Source organism: Strigops habroptila, chromosome 19, assembly GCF_004027225.2.
Source record: "Strigops habroptila isolate Jane chromosome 19, bStrHab1.2.pri, whole genome shotgun sequence".
NCBI classification, from domain to species: Eukaryota; Metazoa; Chordata; class Aves; order Psittaciformes; family Psittacidae; genus Strigops; species Strigops habroptila.
The window spans coordinates 1,918,656-1,939,615 of NC_044295.2; the positions used below are offsets into that span (position 1 = coordinate 1,918,656).

The 20,960-nt window shown below is 49.5% G+C and overlaps 2 protein-coding genes across 18 annotated transcripts in view; one reads left to right on the forward strand and one right to left on the reverse strand.

The window, feature by feature from the left end:
• CAVIN1 (caveolae associated protein 1) overlaps positions 1-3,930 on the reverse strand; it is an 18,109-nt gene extending 14,179 nt beyond the window's left edge. The window contains exons 1-2 of one of the 4 annotated variants that reach the window (XM_030508347.1): positions 3,912-3,930; positions 466-928 (exon numbers count right to left, since the gene is read on the reverse strand). In XM_030508347.1, coding sequence (XP_030364207.1) covers positions 466-885 — 420 coding nt within the window. In that variant the 5' untranslated portion in view covers positions 886-928; positions 3,912-3,930. Of the gene's footprint in view, positions 1-465; positions 1,624-3,025; positions 3,672-3,911 lie in introns of those variants that run through there. The other 3 variants (XM_030508345.1, XM_030508346.1, XM_032920349.1) reach the window with 3 other exon arrangements.
• ATP6V0A1 (ATPase H+ transporting V0 subunit a1) overlaps positions 3,635-20,960 on the forward strand; it is a 26,299-nt gene continuing 8,973 nt past the window's right edge. For 4 of the 14 annotated variants that reach the window (XM_030508335.1, XM_030508336.2, XM_030508332.1 and 1 more), the window contains exons 1-18: positions 3,683-3,783; positions 3,927-4,068; positions 4,167-4,245; positions 4,723-4,820; positions 5,366-5,494; positions 9,853-9,956; positions 10,762-10,888; positions 12,223-12,305; positions 12,938-13,031; positions 14,354-14,566; positions 15,233-15,383; positions 15,610-15,749; positions 16,462-16,619; positions 17,065-17,155; positions 17,914-18,032; positions 18,324-18,540; positions 19,074-19,181; positions 19,899-19,973. In XM_030508335.1, the coding sequence (XP_030364195.1) occupies positions 3,952-4,068; positions 4,167-4,245; positions 4,723-4,820; positions 5,366-5,494; positions 9,853-9,956; positions 10,762-10,888; positions 12,223-12,305; positions 12,938-13,031; positions 14,354-14,566; positions 15,233-15,383; positions 15,610-15,749; positions 16,462-16,619; positions 17,065-17,155; positions 17,914-18,032; positions 18,324-18,540; positions 19,074-19,181; positions 19,899-19,973 (2,103 nt within the window). In that variant the 5' untranslated portion in view covers positions 3,683-3,783; positions 3,927-3,951. Of the gene's footprint in view, positions 3,784-3,926; positions 4,069-4,166; positions 4,246-4,722; positions 4,821-5,365; positions 5,495-9,852; positions 9,957-10,761; positions 10,889-12,222; positions 12,306-12,937; positions 13,032-14,353; positions 14,567-15,232; positions 15,384-15,609; positions 15,750-16,461; positions 16,620-17,064; positions 17,156-17,913; positions 18,033-18,323; positions 18,541-19,073; positions 19,182-19,898; positions 19,974-20,960 lie in introns of all 14 variants that reach the window. The other 10 variants (XM_030508342.2, XM_030508343.1, XM_032920347.1 and 7 more) reach the window with 3 other exon arrangements.

Below are 20,960 nucleotides of genomic sequence, written 5' to 3' on the forward strand. Positions count from 1 at the left end.
GCGTGTCACCCCGATGCTGCCGTTACTGTCTGCCTGTTACCAGAGGCATGTCCCAAATGTGAAATATTATCACTCTCCATGCAGCAATACACATGTTGTCTCTCAGTAGCGAAGACACTGGCAGATGGATTAGCAAGTCCCCTTTCCTGAACCCAGGGCATTCTTGTTCTGGTTTAGCTAAGCAGTAAAATCAGGTGATTTTGCTATTTCTGCTCCGTTCCAATGGGTGCTTAGGGCTGTCCTCACTGTCTTCATTAAAACTCCTCTTAAACGTGGCAGCTCTACCAAAGCTTGTCTTAGAACACCCAGCCAATGTTAACTCCTGAATGAGAGAGTGCTGCTGCTCAGTTTGGGCTGCCAGGCAGCAAGGGGAGAGCCATGGACCGGCCACGCAGCGTGACAGACCCCTCCACAAAGAGAACACCCACCACCAGGACACGAAGCACGTGTGAAATAGCTCCCTACCTGGTAGATCATGACTTTGAAGTTCCTGCGTTTCAGGAGCTCTGCTTCGTTGGCCTCCAGCTTCTTGATCTGCCCCGCTTGTTTCTCCAGGTTCTGCCGAACCGTCTTCACGTTCACGCTCACCTTGCGCACCTTTTCCAGCATCTTGTTCACGGTGTTGCTGGTGGTGGTGTGAGCCTTCGTCAGCTTGGTTAGCTCGCCCTGGATGCTGGTCACGGCGCTATCCATGTCTTGCTGTCTCTCCTCCAGCTGCGTTTGGGTCAGCTGGATCTGATCCACCGCCCCAATGATCTTGTCCAGAAGGGTCAGCACCATCACGCCATTGATCTGGTCTGGTTTGATGGGTTCTTCGGGCACCGGCTCCTCTGAGGCCTCAGAAACAGTTGGTGGTTCGATGATCTGCAGAGTAGTCTCCTCCATGCTGGCTCGGGAGTCCTGGCGAGCAGAGCCCGGGAAGCTGTCACTGCAGGGACAGAGAGGAGGGAAAGCTAAACCCGAGCCTCAGCTAAACCCTGCGCCGGGAGCCGCGCCAGGAATGGGGAGCGCAGCGTGGGGATGTCTGTGCTGCACTGCAAATGGCACGGCCCCGCAGAGCCCTCCAGCCAAACTGCCCTGCTCAAGCCTCCAGGCTCGCAGGTCATTGGCTGACTCCACCTCAGCAAAGGACCCGCTGCCAAATGCCTCCGACCCACCCTTTCTGAAATGACTAAAATAGTTGGAGGGGAGGCGATGGCTCTGCATGCGGACACAGGCACGGCTCAGCCAGGAATGCAAAGCTCTGAAGCTACAGCCACCTCCTCTGCACCACGAGGCTAAAGCCACTAAAAGTAACGAGAGGCAAAACAAGAAGCCTCGAGTAAATGCTCAGGAAGCTGCTGGGAAGAAGCTGTCCCCATCTGGGCACAGCTGTGTGCAGGAAAGGAAGGCTGCTTCAAACAACTGCACACGCTCAAGTTCAGCTGGAAAATCCACATCTTTTGCCAGTGCTCAGGGGTTGGGTTTGTTTTCCAGGACTACAGGAATCTAATTTCAATACTTTAAAGAAATGCTCCCACTCGGATTCAGTAGTTACAGCACATTAATGCCATAAAAACGCAGGCTCCCATGTGTGTGAATGTCCACATGGAACAAACCTCTGCGTGGGTTTAACACGGAGAGAAGGAGAATTCACCCCTGAAGGGAAGCCCCTGGGCACTCCCACCTCAGCGCAGCTCCCTCGGCTCCGCAGTCCTCCATCCACTGCCAAATCCAGGCTGGACTTTGAAAGGCAGGAGTGCTTCTGCACAAGCCATGCTGCAATGTACTTGTAGGCAATGCCCAAATACTGTGTTAACTTAGGCTTTATTGGTAAAAAAAGCTCACTGTTTCAGAACTTGCTAGCATAGGTATTGCTTTGGAAACCAGGGGGAAGAAAATAATCCTTATTTTGCTAACTTTAACCCTCAGTATCAGCACAAAGTGACTCAGAGCCTTGCGTAGTGTTGGCAGTTGACACCTCGTGGAGCCATCATCACCTTCCTGCCTTAGCACACACCGGGGAGGTGCCACCGGGGGCTGCTTATGGCAACCCCACGGGACCATGCATAGGAATGTGAAGGAGAACTCGGATCCTGAGAGAGGCCCCGGTGAGACCCAGCACCGGCTCAGCCAAAGGGAACCGAACTCCCAGGGACAGACCTGCTGCAGGGACAGACCCCCCCCGGCTCCACCCAGGGGCTCTGGGCAGACTGGGAAGGCAGCACCTTCCCTCTCCCCCTGCAGCCCTATAACCAGCGATTCCCACTGCTCACATCCTGTCCCCGCAGGGGGCAAGCCTGCAGCATTCCCGGCCTCACCGCCCGCCTGGGACAGCGGAGCAACGCTTCATCCCAGGCACAGGCTGGGAAGCCCACGGGACACGAGCAGATGTACAGGGACATTGTTCAGTGCTGAATGCTCCCCACAGTCAGCACTTTCCCTGCCCCTGTGCTCTCCTCCATGTGACAGCTTCTCTCTGCTGCTGTGCCCGGGCTGCAGGGCTGGGCTGGATCTGCTGCCACTGTGCATCGGTCAGTCCTGCTGTGGGACCTCCACAATAGCCATTATGTCATGTATTAAAAATAGCTTGTTTTTCTACACCCTGTTTTTTCCCGGAGGGACCCTTTTTCTTTTCCTGAGCGTTTATTTCCAGTGTTTGCTGCTGATGAGTCAGTGCCATGAAAAAACCCCCCTCACTCCAGTGAGACAGCGCTGGGGCTCTGAAGGTCTCACTGGGAATGTCTGCCTCAGAGTGGATTTCCACAGGTATCTGCTGGGATACAGGGCAGCGCTGTCTCGATCTGCCATCTATTCCATGGGGGATTTCAGTCTCTGCTGCCTCATTTAGGAATAGTTTAAATTGAGAAATCAGACTGAACAGGTCACTCTGGACACAACCAGCCCAACAACAGGCCAGGAATGGCTGCCTGCGCCTGGCTCCCAGCAGGAGCGGTGACGTACTGCTGTGTGCAGCCCTCCCCCCCGCGCTGAACCACCATGAGCAGTTCTCTATGCCAGGACTCGCCTCATTTCATTTTCATACCAGGAAAAGCCAAGAGGTGACAACCTGCAGCCTCCCCCTTGCAGCCGCTGATCCAGGCGCCAGGACACTGGAACCGGGCTCAATCCCTTCCAGCACGGACGGTGTTTGCTGCTCCATGGATCCACTTTGGTCTCTCGCTCCCACACGGGTGCTATGCCCCGGGTGCCAGCGAGCGCTGCAGCAGCGCAGGGACGAGGTCAGAGCATCACAGACACATGGAACCCCAGCCTGGGTTGGGCTGAAGGGACCTTAAAGCTCATCCAAAGCCCCGGGCAGGGGCACCTTCCACTAGAGCAGGTTGCTCCAAGCCCCTGTGTCCAACCTGGCCTTGAACACTGCCAGGGATGGGGCAGCCACAGCTTCTCTGGGCACCCTGTGCCAGCGCCTCAGCACCTCATCGCCGTTAACCACAACCATTCGGCTCCTAAGAGCTGCTTCTGGTGCCCGTGTCCGTGTCCGTGTCCGTGTCCCTGCCCGTGCCCGCGTCCCGCCGCCGCCTCCGGTACCCGAGGCCGGGCCGCGCCTTCGCGCCTACGTCACTGCGTCACCGCCGGCGTGCGGTGACGTAACGAGCCCCTGCAGAGCAGCGGGCGCGGTGTCTCTTCCGCTCCGCTGACGCCGCTTCCGCTGCGGGGCCCGGCCGGGGCGCGCCGTCGCTAGGAGACGGGCCCGCGTGACACCGCCCCGCGTGCGCGGTGACGTCAGGGACGGGAGCCGCGGCGGGTCAGCTGGCGGCGGCGGAGCGGGGGCTGCGGCAGGTAACGCGCGGCACCGGGGGGGGACCGGGACCGGGACCGGGACCGGGACCGGGACCGGGGCCGGGGCCGGGGCCGGGGCCGTGGCCGTGGCCGTGGCCGTGGGGGCTGGGCTCCGGCCCGCGTCTCACGGCCCTTCTCCTCAGGGGCCGCGGCGGAGCCGGCGCCGCCATGGGGGAGCTGTTCCGCAGCGAGGAGATGACCCTGGCGCAGCTCTTCCTGCAGTCCGAGGCCGCGTACTGCTGTGTGAGCGAGCTGGGCGAGCTGGGCAAGGTCCAGTTCCGCGACGTGAGTACCCGCCGGCACGGGGGCCCCGCCACACACCCCCCCCACCCCCGGGCCCCGCCGCCCGCGGCTGAGCCGTGTTAACGCGTCTCTGTCCGCAGCTGAACCCGGACGTGAACGTGTTCCAGCGCAAGTTCGTCAATGAAGTGAGGAGGTGTGAGGAGATGGACCGAAAGCTCCGTACGTTTCTTCCACAGGGCTCTGTGCTGAGCTTCCCCCGCAGAAACGAGCAGCGAGGGTAACCCTGCGGGGCAGCGTCAGGCAGCAGAGTGCTGAGCGGGGGGGCGGAGGCTGCCGGGTCTCTGCTCCAGCCGGTCAAACCACCTCAGGGACTTGTTTCCTGCATGGAAGACGGTCACAGCATCACAGATGGTTTGGGTTGGAAGGCACCTTAATGCTCATCCAGTTCCAACCCCCTGCCACGGGCAGGGACACCTTCCACTAGAGCAGGTTGCTCCAAGCCCCTCTGTCCAACCTGGCCTTGAACACTGCCAGGGATGGGGCAGCCACAGCTTCTCTGGGCAACCTGTTCCTTAACCAAGAAAGACATCTTGGAATAGGGGGTGAAAGGATTCCCAGCTGGGGCTGGGAGGAGGTTACAGTGACAGTTTGACATTGAAGTATGTTTTAGTTAACACTAACAATGCTGTCTTCCAGGGTTTGTTGAGAAGGAGATTAAAAAAGCAAATATTCCTATCATGGACACTGGTGAAAACCCAGAGGTACCTTTTCCACGTGACATGATCGACTTGGAGGTGAGGATGTGTGTTAAGACTCAAGTAATATTTGGCTTTACATGAATAGAGGGGAAGGCATTTCCATTGGTAGAACCCAGTGAATGTAGTGGCAAAGGTGCTTTAAGCATTGTCCCCAGCTGCCACCTGCAGCGTGAGCTCTGCCAGCTCACACCAGGCTGAGCTTTATTCACAGGCATTGTTTGCTTGTGCATTTGCCCAAATACAATTAGAAGCAAAAGGACTCAAAAGGCATTTCACCCACTTCAATGAGTGCAAAACTGCTGGAACTGCCCGGTTTGCAGTGGGTCATTCTAAAGTTTACAAGGGTTTTTAACGATGTGAAGAACACTGGGTTAATCCAGTCTATAAAAGTCTGGCTTAACAGTCTGTAAAAGCCTGCAGAGAATGTCCCAGACCTGGAGCTGTGTCTCATGGTGGGGAGCTGCAATCGCGTGGGGACGTGAAGCATCCTGCCTGCTTCCTTGTTTTAACAGACCTAACAACGCTTGGGTGTGGAATTGCTTTAATCCCTTTTTCCTTCTCCTTTTCCCATCTTCTTGCAGGCAAACTTTGAGAAAATTGAAAATGAGCTTAAGGAAATCAACACGAACCAGGAAGCGCTGAAGAGAAACTTCCTGGAGCTGACAGAGTTAAAATTCATCCTGCGTAAAACTCAGCAGTTCTTTGATGAGGTCAGAATATGGGGGCTGACACCTGGGGAGCTGGCCCTTCCCCCACAAATCACCATTTTTAGTCTCAGATATCCTTTAGTTGCTGGTTTGGACAGCAGAGTCATTTCTGTGCTTTAAGAAAGCTGCTCAGATGGTTTTCCATGCTCCATGCAGCACACACAGCTACCCATGATTTACCTCTTCTGCTGTTGCTTTGGGGTTGTTTTAGTTAAGCAATGGTTTGTCTCAGAATGGTGCAAAGTCACAAAGTGCTGGTAGTCTTTAAAGCACATCAGCAGACCGAAGCCTTGGTGCTACAGTCGAGCCTTTTCTGCAGTGGGTAAGTTCGTTGGTACCTAGGCAGATGAAGAGTCCTGCCTCACTCACACAGGGGAATTACAATCAAGCTTCATTTCTCTTCAGCTTTCAGAATGTTACGTGGAGATTACTCCTTAGGGTCATAATACAAAGGCCACTGAAGTAACTGATTATTTATTCAATTGAGCCTTTGATCAAACCCTGAAGTTCTTGGAGGTAAGTTCTGGAGCAAAGCTGCAGTTTAAAATCTTCAGCACTTTGTCAGGCAGCAGCTGGGCCAGAAACCGGCAGCTCCTCCACTGGGCCTGAGAAGAGCTTCTCTGGTGTCATTCATGATGCCCACATAAAGCCCACAGGGGAGAAGGCGTAATCCTTCCTAGTAAAGCTTAAGTGTCTCAGAGTCCAGGGAGTTTTCTCAAAGAGCTGCCTTGTGTTTTTTAGAAGGACACATTTTAGCTGGATATATGTCCTGTTTCATCTAATCCAAGGATTTGATCAAAGAGCTCTTACTGCATTTGGCTTCTGGTGTGTACAAAGGCTGTGACCAAGTAGAGCTGGGCTCCTGCAAGCTCCAGCCCGTTTAGCTAATGGTTGGGGTTTGGGTTTTTGGCACAGGGTGCTGCCTGTTCAGGCGTTCAGGTCGTTCCTGTGCCAACACAGGTCTTAGTCTGTGCTGACAGAGATACTGCTGCTGGTGTGATGGGTTGATTGATCCTGGGGTCGGTTTCAGTACACGATAAATGTCTTCGAGTGTTGAACGTTCATTCACAAGTGTCCCCTTGGACAAACAGCATTAACCTGATCATCTGTCACTTGGCTGCGTTAGGTGCTGCTGCCAGCCTGGGCTACCTGAGTGCAGGAACTGTCCTCTGGTGGGAGCTGCCTACTGCTGCTCTTCCAGGGCAGCGTGCTCACACTGAATTGAGATCCAAATCCATTTTCTTAAAGAGCCTTCATCAGATCACCCACAAAGGGAACCGAGGTCACGCTCCAGTGGAGTGACCACAGGACGTTTCGATGGGTTCCTGCTCCTGTTGATAACTGGTTTCTGTACTAATAAACCAAACCACAAGCCATAAATGCAGTGCTGTGTGTCAAAGCAACCTCGACATCTTGTTATCCCGAGCATGAACACTTTTGTTTCTTCATGCTGTCATTTGCACAGTACCTTCAACACTTGAAGACTTCAGTGACTTGTAATTAAGATTGTGTTACTCATAGTAGTAAGTTGCACAAGAAATGGCTTCACAATCCAAATGACTTTGGTCTGGGTGTTTGCTCTCTGGAGTTGCACTGAGGGGAGGGTGGCAATGTTTTTATGCTTGTTCCTCACAGGCCCCTGTAGCCATTTCTTGTTTCAACGTACCATGTTGATGATTATGCTCCTTTTCTCAGTCTTCTTGTCTTTGCTTATGAAGAACAGTATGAGCTGGAGAGATTTCTCTGAAAGCTTTGCCTAGAGTGTGAGCGTAAAAGAAGACTGGAAAAGTAATGGTTAATGGCATGCAGTTCCCCATCTCTCTCCTCTGACTCCTCTCACCACCTGCTTCGTTTCTGTTTGCTTTGCATCTGTCATTTCTGTCTGGGCTCTGGGTTAATCGGTTGATGGTGAAATGAATCCCTTTTAGTTCGTGTGAAAACTGGTTTTCATTCTGGTCGTGCACTGGGAGGGGCTTGAATTGTATGGCAGGGTGCAGGGCGCCAGAGCAGGGCTGAGATCAGGGGGAGGGAGAATGAACCTGGCTTTCAGGCCGTGACATTAACGATGCTGATCGAGAGAAAGGTTCTGATCTGAGTGAACAAAAAGCAATTAAAAGTGTTTATTAATGGAACGTCTGCTTTCTAATCACTGGCATGCAAATGCTTGGGTTTCTCTCATCCAGAACAACCTGATGTAAGAATTACTTCACAATCACTCTGATGTTTCACTCCCTGCTGGTGAAGGCTCTTATTCAAAGCAAATTTCCTAGAGTCTCATTTCTCTGCCTTGTAGCCGGAGAGCTCTTTCATTTGCACACAGTCTCTTGGGTTTTTATTTCTGTTAAGCCTTGGAACACTGCCTTAGTTGTCCTTCCAGAACCAGAGCTGATGTTGCTGTGGCATTTCCTTTCCAGAAAGGTTGCGATCATCAAATCTAAGTAGTTGAGAGATGAATTAAAATGATGTAGAGTCATAGGGGTTTCTTGTGCAAATCATCCTTTTGTAAGAAAGTTCTTGTTTAGTAAAACTGGTCGAGATCTTGACTACTGAGAAATACAATACAAGCCTCTTACAACTGTATCTTACTGGTTTTCAACATCCTGAAATCCAGATAGCAGACAACCACCGGTACGTTTGCTCGGTGTGTTCTGGTGTGGGTACCAAACTTTCTTCTTTTGGTTGTGTTCTCTGGGAAGCAAAATTTCCATTCAGTTTTTGGTGTTGCCCCAAGTTACCTTGAAGTTGAAAGCATCAGAAATCCTTCATGTTGGCTTTCCAAACTCAATTAGAGGCTCCCTTACTTGTGTAACATCTGTGAGCTAAAGCGAGCGCGGGCACAAGCAGCTGAGCTGCCTTTGATGCCGGCCTTGGAAAACCTTTCCTTGTATATGGCCAATATGTTTATTGGATGTGCAGGTAAAATGTAGAGGGTTGGTTTTTCTTTCCACTAAAATGATGATGCAACAGAGCACAAAGCAGCTCTGGCTGCATCACTCAACTTGCTACAGACTTTTGCAAGGCTGTGCTGAATGTGTGCATGTGTTTTACGTGGTCCAGGGTCAAACTCTACCTTCAAGTGTATTTTAGCAAGTTCCCCTGTAGGCAGACCTCCTGTGTACCACAGAGGGGTAGAGTTTGGCCTCTGTTTGTGCTCAGGAACTGTAATTTTCATCATTCCATTATATAAGCTGCAGAGGTAGAAATAACCATGATGTGGGCTTGAATCATGTGTGAAGATGCGGCGCAAGAGGATGTGGTTTGAGCATCCATCCTTACTTGACTTGCTGACGCTTACAAGCTATATTCCCAAGAATTTTAACCTGCAAATCAGTTCCAATGAAGGACAGTATAAAACTGCAGCCTGTTTTAATGCCTGGTTAGTCAAAATATGAGCATTGTTGTCCGAATGCCCTAAGCAATGCACGTGGTGTTTCTGGCAATAGTGCACAGAGTGAAGAAGGAGAAATAACTTGAAGAATGAAAAGATTTAATCACTAAGCATGTTTTTAAGCTGGAAGTATTGTGTGTTTTTCCTGGAGGGAGACCTTTGTGAAGCCAGTAAAGAAAATTACCATCCAGCACTTCCAGGTTTTGTTTCTGATTCTGGCCCTGTATATACACTGATGTGGCGAATAACATGGAATCAATCAGGCTCCTGTCGTGTCATTCCCAACTGAATGAGGTGTTGGCTCTGCCCCAGGGCATGGCAGAAGGCTGACGTATAGGATACACAGGTCTCATACCTGGTTGTAGGGTCACAGCCTTGGGCAGCTGCAGGGGGTCCTGAGATGGATTGAACCATCTGTGGAAGACTTACCCGAGCATCCTCCTCTTGTGTAGGACCAGGCTCCCAGGCTGCTTTACACGCAGGTGGAATTTCCCAGGCACCTCTTAGAAACACCTTTTGCATCTTCATGAATGTGCAGAAGATGCCCAAGAGGGAATCAGCATCCACCTTCACATTTTTCTCCATTTAAGAGACAGGGAAAGATGAGGTGAAGTGTCTCACTCTGGTTTGTGCCATTAAGAAATAGTTCTTGGGAACATAAACTTGATAAATTTGTTTGAATTCTGCCTTTCTTCAGACTTGTATATCCCACAGCCTCTGTTCAGCTGCAGCAGTCTGTAGACTTTCCTTGTACGGAAGCTTTGCTGAGCCATTCCACTTTTCCTCTTGTTTTTCTCCTTGCTTGTGTGATTCTTGCTCTATTTTCTATCATCTCCTTCCTCTTTCTGCTATCTTCTGTTCATTCTTTTTTTTTTTTTCCTTCTTTTCTTGCTCCCCAGTCTCTCTCCTGGTTCCTCATTCCCTGCATGCCACTAACCAGTTTCATTAGATATTAATTGATTTGTGAATTCAGGCTGAATTGCATCATCAGCAGATGGCGGATCCAGACCTGTTGGAGGAATCCTCTTCGCTCCTGGAACCAAGCGAGATGGGAAGAGGTGCCCCGCTACGACTCGGGTAATGGCAGCTTGGGCTCCCTTTTACCTGCCTTTAGGATCCCTGGGATGCAGCCTCTGGAATCTGCAGCCAGTTGTGTGCAGTTGTGGAACTTTCCAGACTGGCACACCAAGCAGATGGAGGCTGATCCGAACCCAGCTCTTGGTCTCCATTCTCGTCCTGTGCCCATTGACTTCCCAGCTCATATCTGTGCTTCACACGTTTGTCCCTGCACAAAACCCCTGTGCTAGTTGGTGCCCTCTAAATCTGTTCTGGTGCTTTTTCAGGCGTTCTGAGCTCTCTCTGCTCTGTTGAAAGCAGTAACTGCTCTGGGCACAGAGTGCTCTGAAAAGCTGTATAATTCTCTATCCTCTTTATTAGCTGCTTCCAGGCTGTCTTTGCATGTAATTGTTTATCCAGACGGAGGGGTTTGAACCACTGAGGTCTTCTGAAGCACATGCCCAGCACACAGTCAGTGGCTGCTGTAATCCTTACCATGTAATGTATCAGGATCCTATTGAATACTAGCAGGCGTAGAAACTGTATGTTTAAATGCATTTATTTCTCCTTTAACCAGTGCTATATGTTTTCTTTACTAGACTATTTGATTCTGTTAAAAGGCCTAGCTTGCGCTATAGTGCAGTCGTTGTGCTTTTATCTCTCTGTATTCAGAGGACCTGCCATTTTGCTTAAAGATCTCATTTTAAAGCAAGATTTTCGTAGCTTTCAATGTGATGCCGAGCTCCAGCTGCCCTCAGTGCTTTGGGTGTTAGGCTCTGGTTTCCTGTAGGTGCAGAACTTCATGTTTCTGCTGTGCCCTGCGCAGGTTTGTGGCTGGTGTGATCAACCGGGAGCGGATCCCCATGTTCGAGCGCATGCTGTGGCGAGTGTGCCGAGGGAACGTGTTCCTGCGCCAGGCAGAGATTGAGAACCCCCTGGAGGACCCCGTGACGGTAAAAGGAACTCTTGGTTACAGCAGCAGAAGCCTCAGATACGTGAAGGGATCTCAGATACGTGGAGGGATCTCAGAAACGTGAAGGCATCTCAGCTCTCTCCATCTAAACCTCTGGCCTTCAGTGAGCTCCACGCAGGCAGATGTTTGGGTTGTGTTCCTTCACAGCACCTACTTGCAGCCTCTGAGGCTTTCGTGACTAATGCTTTAGTAAAACAAAAATAGCAGGATGATGGTGAATGCTGTTGAAAGGGGGAAGAACAACTCGAACTCCTGACTGCAGGAGGGCACATTTGCTTCTCTGGCACAAACAACAGCTCACGTGTGCTGTCTGAATAGGAACTAATCCTTCTTGAGAGAGGCTCTTAAGGACAGGAGCAGTCTGTAACATCTGTAGCTCATTTCCCCTGAACTTGGCCCCATTGTTTTTTCTTAATGGGCTAATCAATAACTTAACCATCCACCTGAGGTTTGTTGGCTTTCTTACAGATACAAATAGTAGGTGTTGTGATTGGGCCTGGTTTTACATTTAGCGTCCTCCTTTGCCCAAGCGTGAGCCCAAACAGTTCCCAAACTTTGGGTACTGTTGCTCTTAACTTCTCAAAAGAAAGGCTGAAGGTAGGCTGGATTGGAACAACGCAGAGTTGAAACCCAGTAACTGCCTCTCTGCTGCTCAGGGAAGGCAGATCCTCCTCCTGTCCCGCTGGCTGCTGGTAGTTGACCTGTTTGAATTATCTGTCTACTAGGAGAGACTTTGTTCTTATTGTGCAACACTTCCTCAAGTCGAGGTTACACCTAGTGTCATTATTCTTGAAACATGATGTTAAAATTTCCTAAGTAAGGTAGAACAATAACTTGTCAACAAACGCAGGAAGGGGACCTGGCCACCCACTCGAGCAGCTCTGCAAGGAATGTGCCCTTGGCCTCCCTGGAGAGCCAGAGTTGTTGAACTCCACTTGGTCTCATTTTCATTCACTCTTTAGCTTCTTGTGCTGTTCTGAGGTGAGCTGACTGCAGTAAGAGCTGCTACATGTTCCATTGCACCTCTGCTCTTCTGGAGATCTGCCCAGGATTTCTGTTTATTGCATTAAACAATTGATAATAGAGACTCCAGAACATCTTGCATCAGTAACACAAGTAGGGGTATTCCACTCTGAGGCTAGGAAAAAGGCTTTCCTTGGGACTCCTTCAGTGCTGTAAGGTGCATTCTTGACTGACTGTGCAGATCCAAGCTCTGTATGTACAGATCCAGAGGAAGGGAAAGTAGAACTCTGCTGTCATTTGCTGTAATGCTGATTCTGGGGCTCTTACCGTGTGCTCTTCCTTCTGTTCTAGGGGGATTATGTGCACAAGTCTGTGTTTATCATCTTCTTCCAAGGCGACCAGCTGAAGAACAGAGTCAAGAAGATATGTGAAGGGTATGCAAGTCTTCCAGCTGGGCAGCTCTCTCAAATACTCCAAACACATTGGCATGACTTGAGATTGAGACTGTTCGACTCCTGATTTCACAGTGACTGTAGGAGTACAGACTTTGACAGCAAATAGGATGTGCCATAAGTAGCTGGAACATATTTTAGAGTCAAACCAGCCCCTCCCCAGGCCTGGCATGCTCAAAGTAGATGAGTGTTTGCTAGAGAATGCCTCAGACCAAGGGAGTTCAACGTTGAACTCGCAGGCAGTCCCAGCAGGCGATAGTCTCGCGGGGCAGAGCAGCAGTGAGTACTTGCAGCAGCAGCTGTGTTGGCATGATAGCAGCACCCAGAGCTGGGGTGGCCGATGGGCTGTGTGACAGGGCCTTCGAGCCACTTGTCACCACAGGGAACAGAGCACTTTCTCCCACTTCTGTTTTCTTAAGTGTTCAGCTTCTGGTTTGGCTGAAGGCAAACTCCTGTATGCACTCGATTTAAAGACTGAAACTCTGCTTGGCAGTTCTTGCTGATCAGAAGCTTCTCTTAAAGTGCTTCTTGCTTTGTTCAGGCTCAGCCAGCTGTTTCCCTGACTGACCTATCTCTTCCCATCTTTGTTACTAAGGTGCTTGCATGTCTTTCAGATTCCGTGCCTCCCTCTACCCATGCCCAGAAACACCCCAGGAGCGGAAGGAAATGGCTTCTGGTGTCAATACCAGAATTGATGATCTTCAGATGGTAAAATAAGGGGTCAAGGCCCTTTTTTCTTTTTAATAATCTAGTTGAAAACTTCTTTGGATCCTGCTAAAACATGAGCATTTTGGGCCCTATTAGATGACTATTTTCAGCTCCAGGTAGCTTGAGACCAGCAGCTCAGTAGTGCAAGACACATGTTTGGAGACAGCTCAGTTGTTCTCTTTGCCAGGGGTTAGGATGGTGGGGTGGGTCGATGTTTCTGGAGGGCTGAGCAGTTCCTTATACACATGTATAAGTACAGCACTGACAGAGAACTGCATACCAGGGAGCAGAGAGGAGTATGCATGTGTAAGGAGATACCATGTTTTCCAGCTCTGAAAGCACGCTCGTCCGATTGCCTGTTTCATCTGCCAGAACTCTGAAAGCACTTACACTTATTTCCAAGCTGAGATAACAATGCTGACTTCAACTTAGCTCTTCTCTTTTTCTGCCTGTCTGTATTCTCACGTCGTGCTGTCCTGAAGAGCTTCTGCTTTACAGCTAATCTCTTGTGCAGCAACCTGAGTGTTGGTAAAAAGTAACGAGCACACAAATCTCCTGGGTGCCAGCTCTGAGGAAAGGCACTGGGTTATAATGCAGACACATTTTAAGGGATTTGAGACAAACAATAAGAAAAGGTTCAGAAACTAAAAGGAAAACGGGTTGAATTTGGAGTGCTGCTTTGATAACCTGCCTCGAGCTGGCGTTGTGGAGTGCAGCTCTTTAGCAGTTCTGAAGTAGACAAGAACTCAGAAGCAACTTAATGAGTAGGATTCAAAGCTGCATGTGCCCTGGGTCCTCCCCTTCCCTTGAGACTAAGACTTTCCAGTCTGGAAATCTGCCTTGGCCTGAGTTAGGTATGTTCCAGTTGGGAAACAGCCTCAGCAGAAAACATTTTCTCCTTTTCCCTTCAGCCAAAACCTCTTTAGTTGTAATTTGTGTGTTTTCTTAAGGCAACGTGCGCCTCATTTGCAGAACTCTGCTCTGCTCTTTTAACCTGGGTGGAGGGAAAAATGTTCTCTGTGCTCTCTGAACAGTTCATTGTTTGAAATACCCACTGACCCGGGAGTTGGAGGAGGGAAGTAGTCAGAAAGTAGCCCTGGAAAGAAGCCTTTAAACCTTTTAGCAGAGCTACGTTAATACAGAGACTAAAGCATATATTGTGGGCAGGGGGCTGTCTTGTGCATGGGATGGGGAGAGGGCTCGTCATCTGCTGGTGGGCAGGGCTTGTCCTGTTGGTCAGCCCCATTTCACTGTGCACATCTGTATGCTTTGAGTTTGGGCCGATGATTTGGCCTCACCTTCATCCTGCTTCCCTGTGAAAGGTGCTGAACCAGACAGAGGATCATCGGCAGCGGGTCCTGCAGGCAGCTGCCAAAAACATCCGCGTGTGGTTCATCAAAGTGCGCAAGATGAAGGCCATCTACCACACCCTGAACCTCTGCAACATCGACGTCACGCAGAAGTGCCTCATTGCTGAGGTCTGGTGTCCCGTGGCTGACCTCGATTCCATCCAGTTTGCTCTCAGGAGAGGCACTGTGAGTAGCTGCTGAAGCGCCCCTGCCCGCAGCACCCGCAGCGCGGCACTGATTGATTCCTCCGAAGGGCGAGCCTCTGGGATGCATCCCTGGGGGCTGCTGGAACCAGCCCTCCCAGAGGACAGTTTGTTTAACGTGCAGGAATGGTGGCTTGTAGCTAAACCTTGTCACAAAGATGTGGGGGGAAGCTGTAAGTTCAGGAGGATGCTGTGATGCTGAGGCACTCTCCTGCGTTTGGTGCATTTAGTTAACCTGGCTGTGCTGCAGTCCTGCTGTTTGGATCTCTAGTGGAACACACTGGAAGGAACTGTACAGGACATGAGCAAGCTCACCCTCTGCTCAGATGCACACATGAGAGTCGGGTGCCTTGAAGTCCTTTCATTTGCTGTTTAAAAAACCCAAGCTCACTCTTGCATGAGTATTCTTGTCTGTCCTAGTCAGACAATGCCCATCCTTACTACAAGTGCTGCTCCTCCTGCTACACTAAGTGGAGAGCAGTGGAAACTTGGCAGCCTTCCTCAGCTGCTCAAGTGCATTTCTTGTGGTGCAAGCACGCTGCAAACATGCGAGCTTGTGGTTTTGCAGTGCTAACAAGGAAGTGGTGCTGAACTCTGTCCTCCAGTGCCCGGAGGGTGGGTTTTCTAATCTTCCTCTTTGTTTAAACAGGAGCACAGTGGATCCACTGTCCCATCTATCCTAAACAGGATGCAAACGAATCAGACCCCACCAACATACAACAAAACTAACAAGTTTACTTCTGGCTTTCAAAACATTGTTGATGCTTACGGCATTGGGACGTATCGGGAAATAAATCCAGGTACATTCAGGCATGGGGAAGCCCAAGACATCTCTCTCAATTTTGTAGTTATGGGGTTTCTCTGTATTGTTTGTTCTGTGTGAAAATGCCTAACAGAGTGTTTAGCTCCTTTCAGAAGCAGAGCAGAAGCTTGGGAATTACATTGCTAAATGGCATAAATCGTGCTGTGCTAAATCAGGGCTTACCCAAGGACAGCACGTGAGGAGTGTCCTCTTTTCTCTTGCAGCACCATATACGATCATTACCTTCCCCTTTCTGTTTGCTGTGATGTTTGGAGATTTTGGCCATGGAATCCTGATGACTCTCATTGCTGTTTGGATGGTGCTTAGGGAAAGTCGGATTCTGTCACAGAAGAGTGACAATGAGGTGAAGTGGCTGCTCATGCTGAGCTTTGCATTTAAACCACAGTTGTAGCTGGTTTACTCCGTCCTTCCCCCTTGAGCTGACAATGCCCATTACTCCTTTCATTTGGAATTTGGGAAGTCTGTAGGCCACAGAACGAGTGGCATAATTTCATAATAGTAGTGACTTCCTTTGGGTTTCCTCTGGGATATTTGTAGGAAATGATTTCAGTTGTTTGAAGGAAATGCTGTAGATAAGCTGTTGTAAACAGATCACCCAAAACTTGGTTGGATCATAAAGGGGTTCAGTCACTGCAAAACTCCTACTTCTTGTATGTGTAGATCTCCCAAGATTCTTCCCATTTGCTGATCCAGGTGGGTTTTGCTTGCTCAGGCAGGAGGTGAACCAGAGTTAGGCTGCACTGAGAGAGCTGAACAGGGTCTGTGCTGCCTGGTTCCAAACTGCTGCCAGCGGGGGTTTGCATCAGTGTGTGCAGTGCAGTTTGTCCTCTTCAGCTCCTCTGTGCGCAGCCACGCTGCCTCTTCAGCCTCTGGCTTCAGATCCTCTTCTGCAGTGCTGCCTCTTGCACCCTGAATCCCTGCCCATGGGGAAATGGGCTTTCAGCCCGTGTGGCGGGTGTTCTTGTCCTGCAGCTGACTGATTTTACTGGTTCACGAGACAGCTTCCTTGTTCTCATGGGCTTCCTTTGTTCCTTTTTGGGTTGTTTTTCATACAGATGTTCAACATGGTTTTTAGTGGCCGATACATCATCCTGCTGATGGGACTGTTCTCCACCTACACCGGCCTCATCTACAACGACTGTTTCTCCAAGTCCCTGAATTTTTTTGGCTCATCATGGAGCGTCCGGCCCATGTTCTCGAAAGGCAACTGGTCGTGAGTAAATAGTTGGTAACTAGCTAAAGAGTGACAGTGATAAGCAGGTGACTTATCTTTCCCCATTGCCCTCCCTGCTCAGGGAACCAAACTTGTGAGCTCAGTCTCAAGTAGCACTGCAGGAGGGTGGAAACCTGCTGTCCAGTGAGTTTCAAACCAGCTCTTTTTTCTTCCAGAAAACTTGTAAAGGTGTAGTTGAGCCCCTTTCTCCTCACAGACGTTCCTGCCCCCTGCATCTTTCTTCCTCGTGACTTGACTGAGCAACAGGTCAAGAAACAGATTTATTATTCATTTAGGAAAATCCTTAGGACCATGCAGGAACCTGAAAGGTCTCTCAGTTTGGGACACTCCTTGCTCTCACAAGGGAAGAACATTGTTAGTTTTTACAGAAGGAGGACAGTGCTGCTTGTGTTAATGTTTGTATAATCTACTTCTACCCAAACAGAGATGCCTTGCTAGAAACCACTCCTCTGCTGCAGCTGAACCCTGCCATTCCCGGGGTGTTCGGTGGCCCCTACCCCTTTGGCATCGACCCGGTAAGAGCCATTCCTTCCTTTGCTGTCCTTAAAGAACATCCCTGTGCCAACAGAAGTGCCTGTCTGGTTCACTGTACCCACAGCTCAGCCATTCCCTTAGCAACCAGCATTGGAAATGCTCCTGAACGATCACATTAACTCAGCTTCCACTGAAATGCTGGATTCAGGATGCACAGGCTTGTTTGTAGTTCCATTAAAGCCTTCTTTCTCAGCCTCTCTGACCTGCAGGGTTTTAATCAGATCTGGTTAGACTTGCAAATCACGTGATGAAGTTACTCTTTGACCTTTATCAGTCAGTCTTGGAACTGTAAGTTTTGAGTAATCCTGTCATTTTATATCCACCTCCATCAATAACACTGCTTAAAATGCTCGGTACGAGACATGGTGTGTTCCACATCCACAGGCAGTGCAGAAAATCAGAACTACGTGTCGTTGTTCATTGAAATGGATAAATATTTCTTTTCCTGTCAAGGACACAGCCCCTTTTTTCCTGCAGCTTTTGCCCACCATAAAAACAAGCAGGGTTTGATTCCTGCTCTGCTCGTGGATCACTTGCTATAAGTGTTCCCAGCAGGAGAGGTTGGCTGCTCATTTTCCCAAAAGAGATCTATGTGACAAACACATCTTGAAGAGAAACGTGCTCTTGCAGGCTGATACTTCCTGGATGGTGAATAGTGTTTAGCTTAAAGTGAAGGTTTTCATCCTCCTCTGCTTTCCTTTTGGTGGGCGCTGGGCTGACCTCGTGTTGTTTTCCACAGATTTGGAATATTGCCACCAACAAGCTGGCCTTCCTCAACTCCTTCAAGATGAAAATGTCTGTGATTCTTGGCATTATCCATATGCTCTTTGGTGTCACATTGAGTCTTCTCAACCACATGTAAGTGCGTTGCTCTGTTTTAATCCTTGCGGTGGGGGGGCTTCTTTGGGTGTGTGTTAGTTTAAGCTGCAGGAGCCCGTCAGACTTGAACCTCTGCTGAAGGAGCAGGGCACTTGTTCCTCTCTGGCTCTGCAGAGCGATGCGTGTCACATCATTACTGGGTTTAAGTCCCACCTACTGCTGAGCCCCGGCAGTTTGGTTCTAAAGATGTTAAAAGCTTTTTGCCCTACATATACCTAACGCTGACCAAATGTGACATTAAACTCTCCATTTTCTGTTCCTCTCCTGTAGCTATTTTAAGAAGCCACTGAACATCTACCTGGGATTTATTCCAGAGATGATTTTCATGTCATCACTCTTTGGATACCTCGTTATTCTCATTTTCTACAAATGGACAGCCTACGATGCTCACACCTCCAAGGATGCACCAAGCCTTTTAATACACTTCATCAACATGTTTCTCTTCTCCTATAGTGACACCAGTAATAAGATGCTTTATAAAGGGCAGGTGCGTGCTCTTGCTCAATAAGATCAGAAATGCTTCATGATATTGATTAACCTTATAATAATTGTGAGATCGAGCAGGAAACGTTCTTCCTGTGTGACAGAGGAAACGTGGCATCGCTTCTGAAGCCTGACACTATGTCATGTTGAAGAAGGGAGAAATAATCCCTATACCAGGAATTTATATCAATCCGAACATGTCAACTGTGGCTCCGGAGCATTTGGATTCAGATTAATAGCGGGAAGTGATTAGGAATATTGTCCTGCATCTGCAGCGTGGTGCCTCTAAGCTTAGCTAAGATGCTAGCACCATTTCCTCCCAGCACTACCAGACATCTGCCAAATCCTCATTCCCTGCACAATCTTGTGGATTATTCCCTAATCTAACCCAGCATTACGTGCTGTGCACAGTCAGCTGGGGCATGCAGGGGGGCATTAAGTTCAGGTTCCAGTTGTTCAGTGCTGCCTGTGAGCTCTTGGGAGGTTTTGCGTGTGTGTTTGAGCATGTAAATCAGCTGAGACCTGTTTCTTTTGCAGCAAGGCCTCCAGTGTTTCCTCGTGGTGGTGGCGTTACTGTGTGTGCCCTGGATGCTGGTAGCTAAACCCCTGGTCCTTCGCCATCAGTATTTAAGGAGAAAGCACTTGGTGGGTGACTATGTCTTCTATTTTCAGTATGAAAACTAATGATGGTTGAAAAGCCACGTTCTCCATCTTGAGCTTGGATACGTGGATTCACACTGTGGTGTGACCTGCACAGTGGTTTTATGCATATTCTTAGGCATGAATGCAGGTGGGTTGTACTGGAGGCACAGTGTTGCCTGCCTGCTTCTCAGATCTGCATCCAGCATCAAACCTGCTTCTAAAAGCCCTTTATGTTGGTAAGGATAAAAACCATCTATCTGCCTTGGGCTTTGTCAGCTCTCCTGCTGGTTGCTGGATGCACTTCTGTGCCTTTGCTAGGCTGGTGGTGTAAATGCAGAGATGTGACCCTGCTGGGGTGGCAGACTGATCAGCTGCCCCTTAAAGCAGTTTGGATGGTAAAAAATAACAATGAAGTAGCCTTAGGCAGTCATTGTGTGAGAGGCTGTCTGTGGGCTCCTCTCTAGGTGCCCAGCTGTATGCAAAGTATCTTTATATAAAATGTAGGAACCTGGCACACGTGCACTGGGGAGACTTGAAAGTTCTCCCTGCATGTATGGCAGAGAGCTTTTGGGATGTGAAGCGAGTCAAAGATGAGTTCAGTTAAAGACACTCCCTCTCCCTTCTCTGACCATCTTTCATCCTCCCATGTCCCCTCCATTCGTCTCCCTCTCTCTTTTTGTTTTCTTCCTCCTCCCTTTCTTCTCTTCCATTCACTATCAGGAAGGGCAGCCCGTGGAGGCCCAGGTCAGCCCAGTCCCGAACGAGCAGGCACTAGAGGCAGCAGCGGCTGCAACAGTGAGTGGATTTAAAAATCACCTGATGGATTTAAAGATGGGAGTTGCCTTTCTATCTAATGATCAAGAGAGCATGGAATGTATCTGAATTCCCTAAGTGAATGACAACTGCACCTTTAGGGTGAAAAACACTTTCTCTTGGAAAGAGCAAAGTTCAGCAAAATTGATACATTCTGGAAGAACTACCAGGCTGAAGGATAATAGTTATGTGTGCACAGAATGCAGGAGTGCTGCTGAACTCAAACCCTGCAGAGCAGCACGAGAATACCACATCCCCCAGGTTAAGTTCCCCTTTTCTTTCCTTTTTCTTGCGTATTTGTTGAAGGCAGATGAGGATTCTTTTCAGTGAAGCATTTCTGTTTGCATTATGTGTTCCCAAACATCATGTTTCTGTGATGGCCTCCCAGCAACTTCCTGTCAGTAATCACGGGATTTCTGACACCTGCACCCTTGGAGAAACTTTGAATTGAAGCTATTAGAAAGTGGTTGTGCACAAATAAGCCTTTCAGCAGCAGTTGCCTCTACTTCTTTGTGTCTGAACCTATAGACAGCCCTTTACTGCCAAAGCTTTCTGGTGGAGTGAAGGTCGCAGCAGCTCCCAGGACTTGGTCCCTTCCCCAGTGGCGTTTCAGACTCACAGGTCTTAATTTATAGTCCCTCAGATCAGTCATGAGCATTTTCTGTCTTTGGAGGGGGACAGAAATCCTGCTGTAGAGTGCACAGCACTGCTTGCTGAGCAGAAACCCAGCGCTGGTGGTGTGCATTCATTGTCCAGCACGTGTTTCCGATGCACGTAAGCCCTGCTCGAGGGCACTGTCAGATGATGGGACACGTTCGTGCATCGTTCTTGGTGGTAAGCTGGTATGGGGAGGAAGCCTGCCACGAATCAGCTGTTAACTCTGCAGTGATCACAGGGAGGTGGGAAGAGCTCCCGAGGCTTTCAAAGTTGCAGCTCAGGTTGTGGATGGTTCCTTTCCATTCGGAGCGC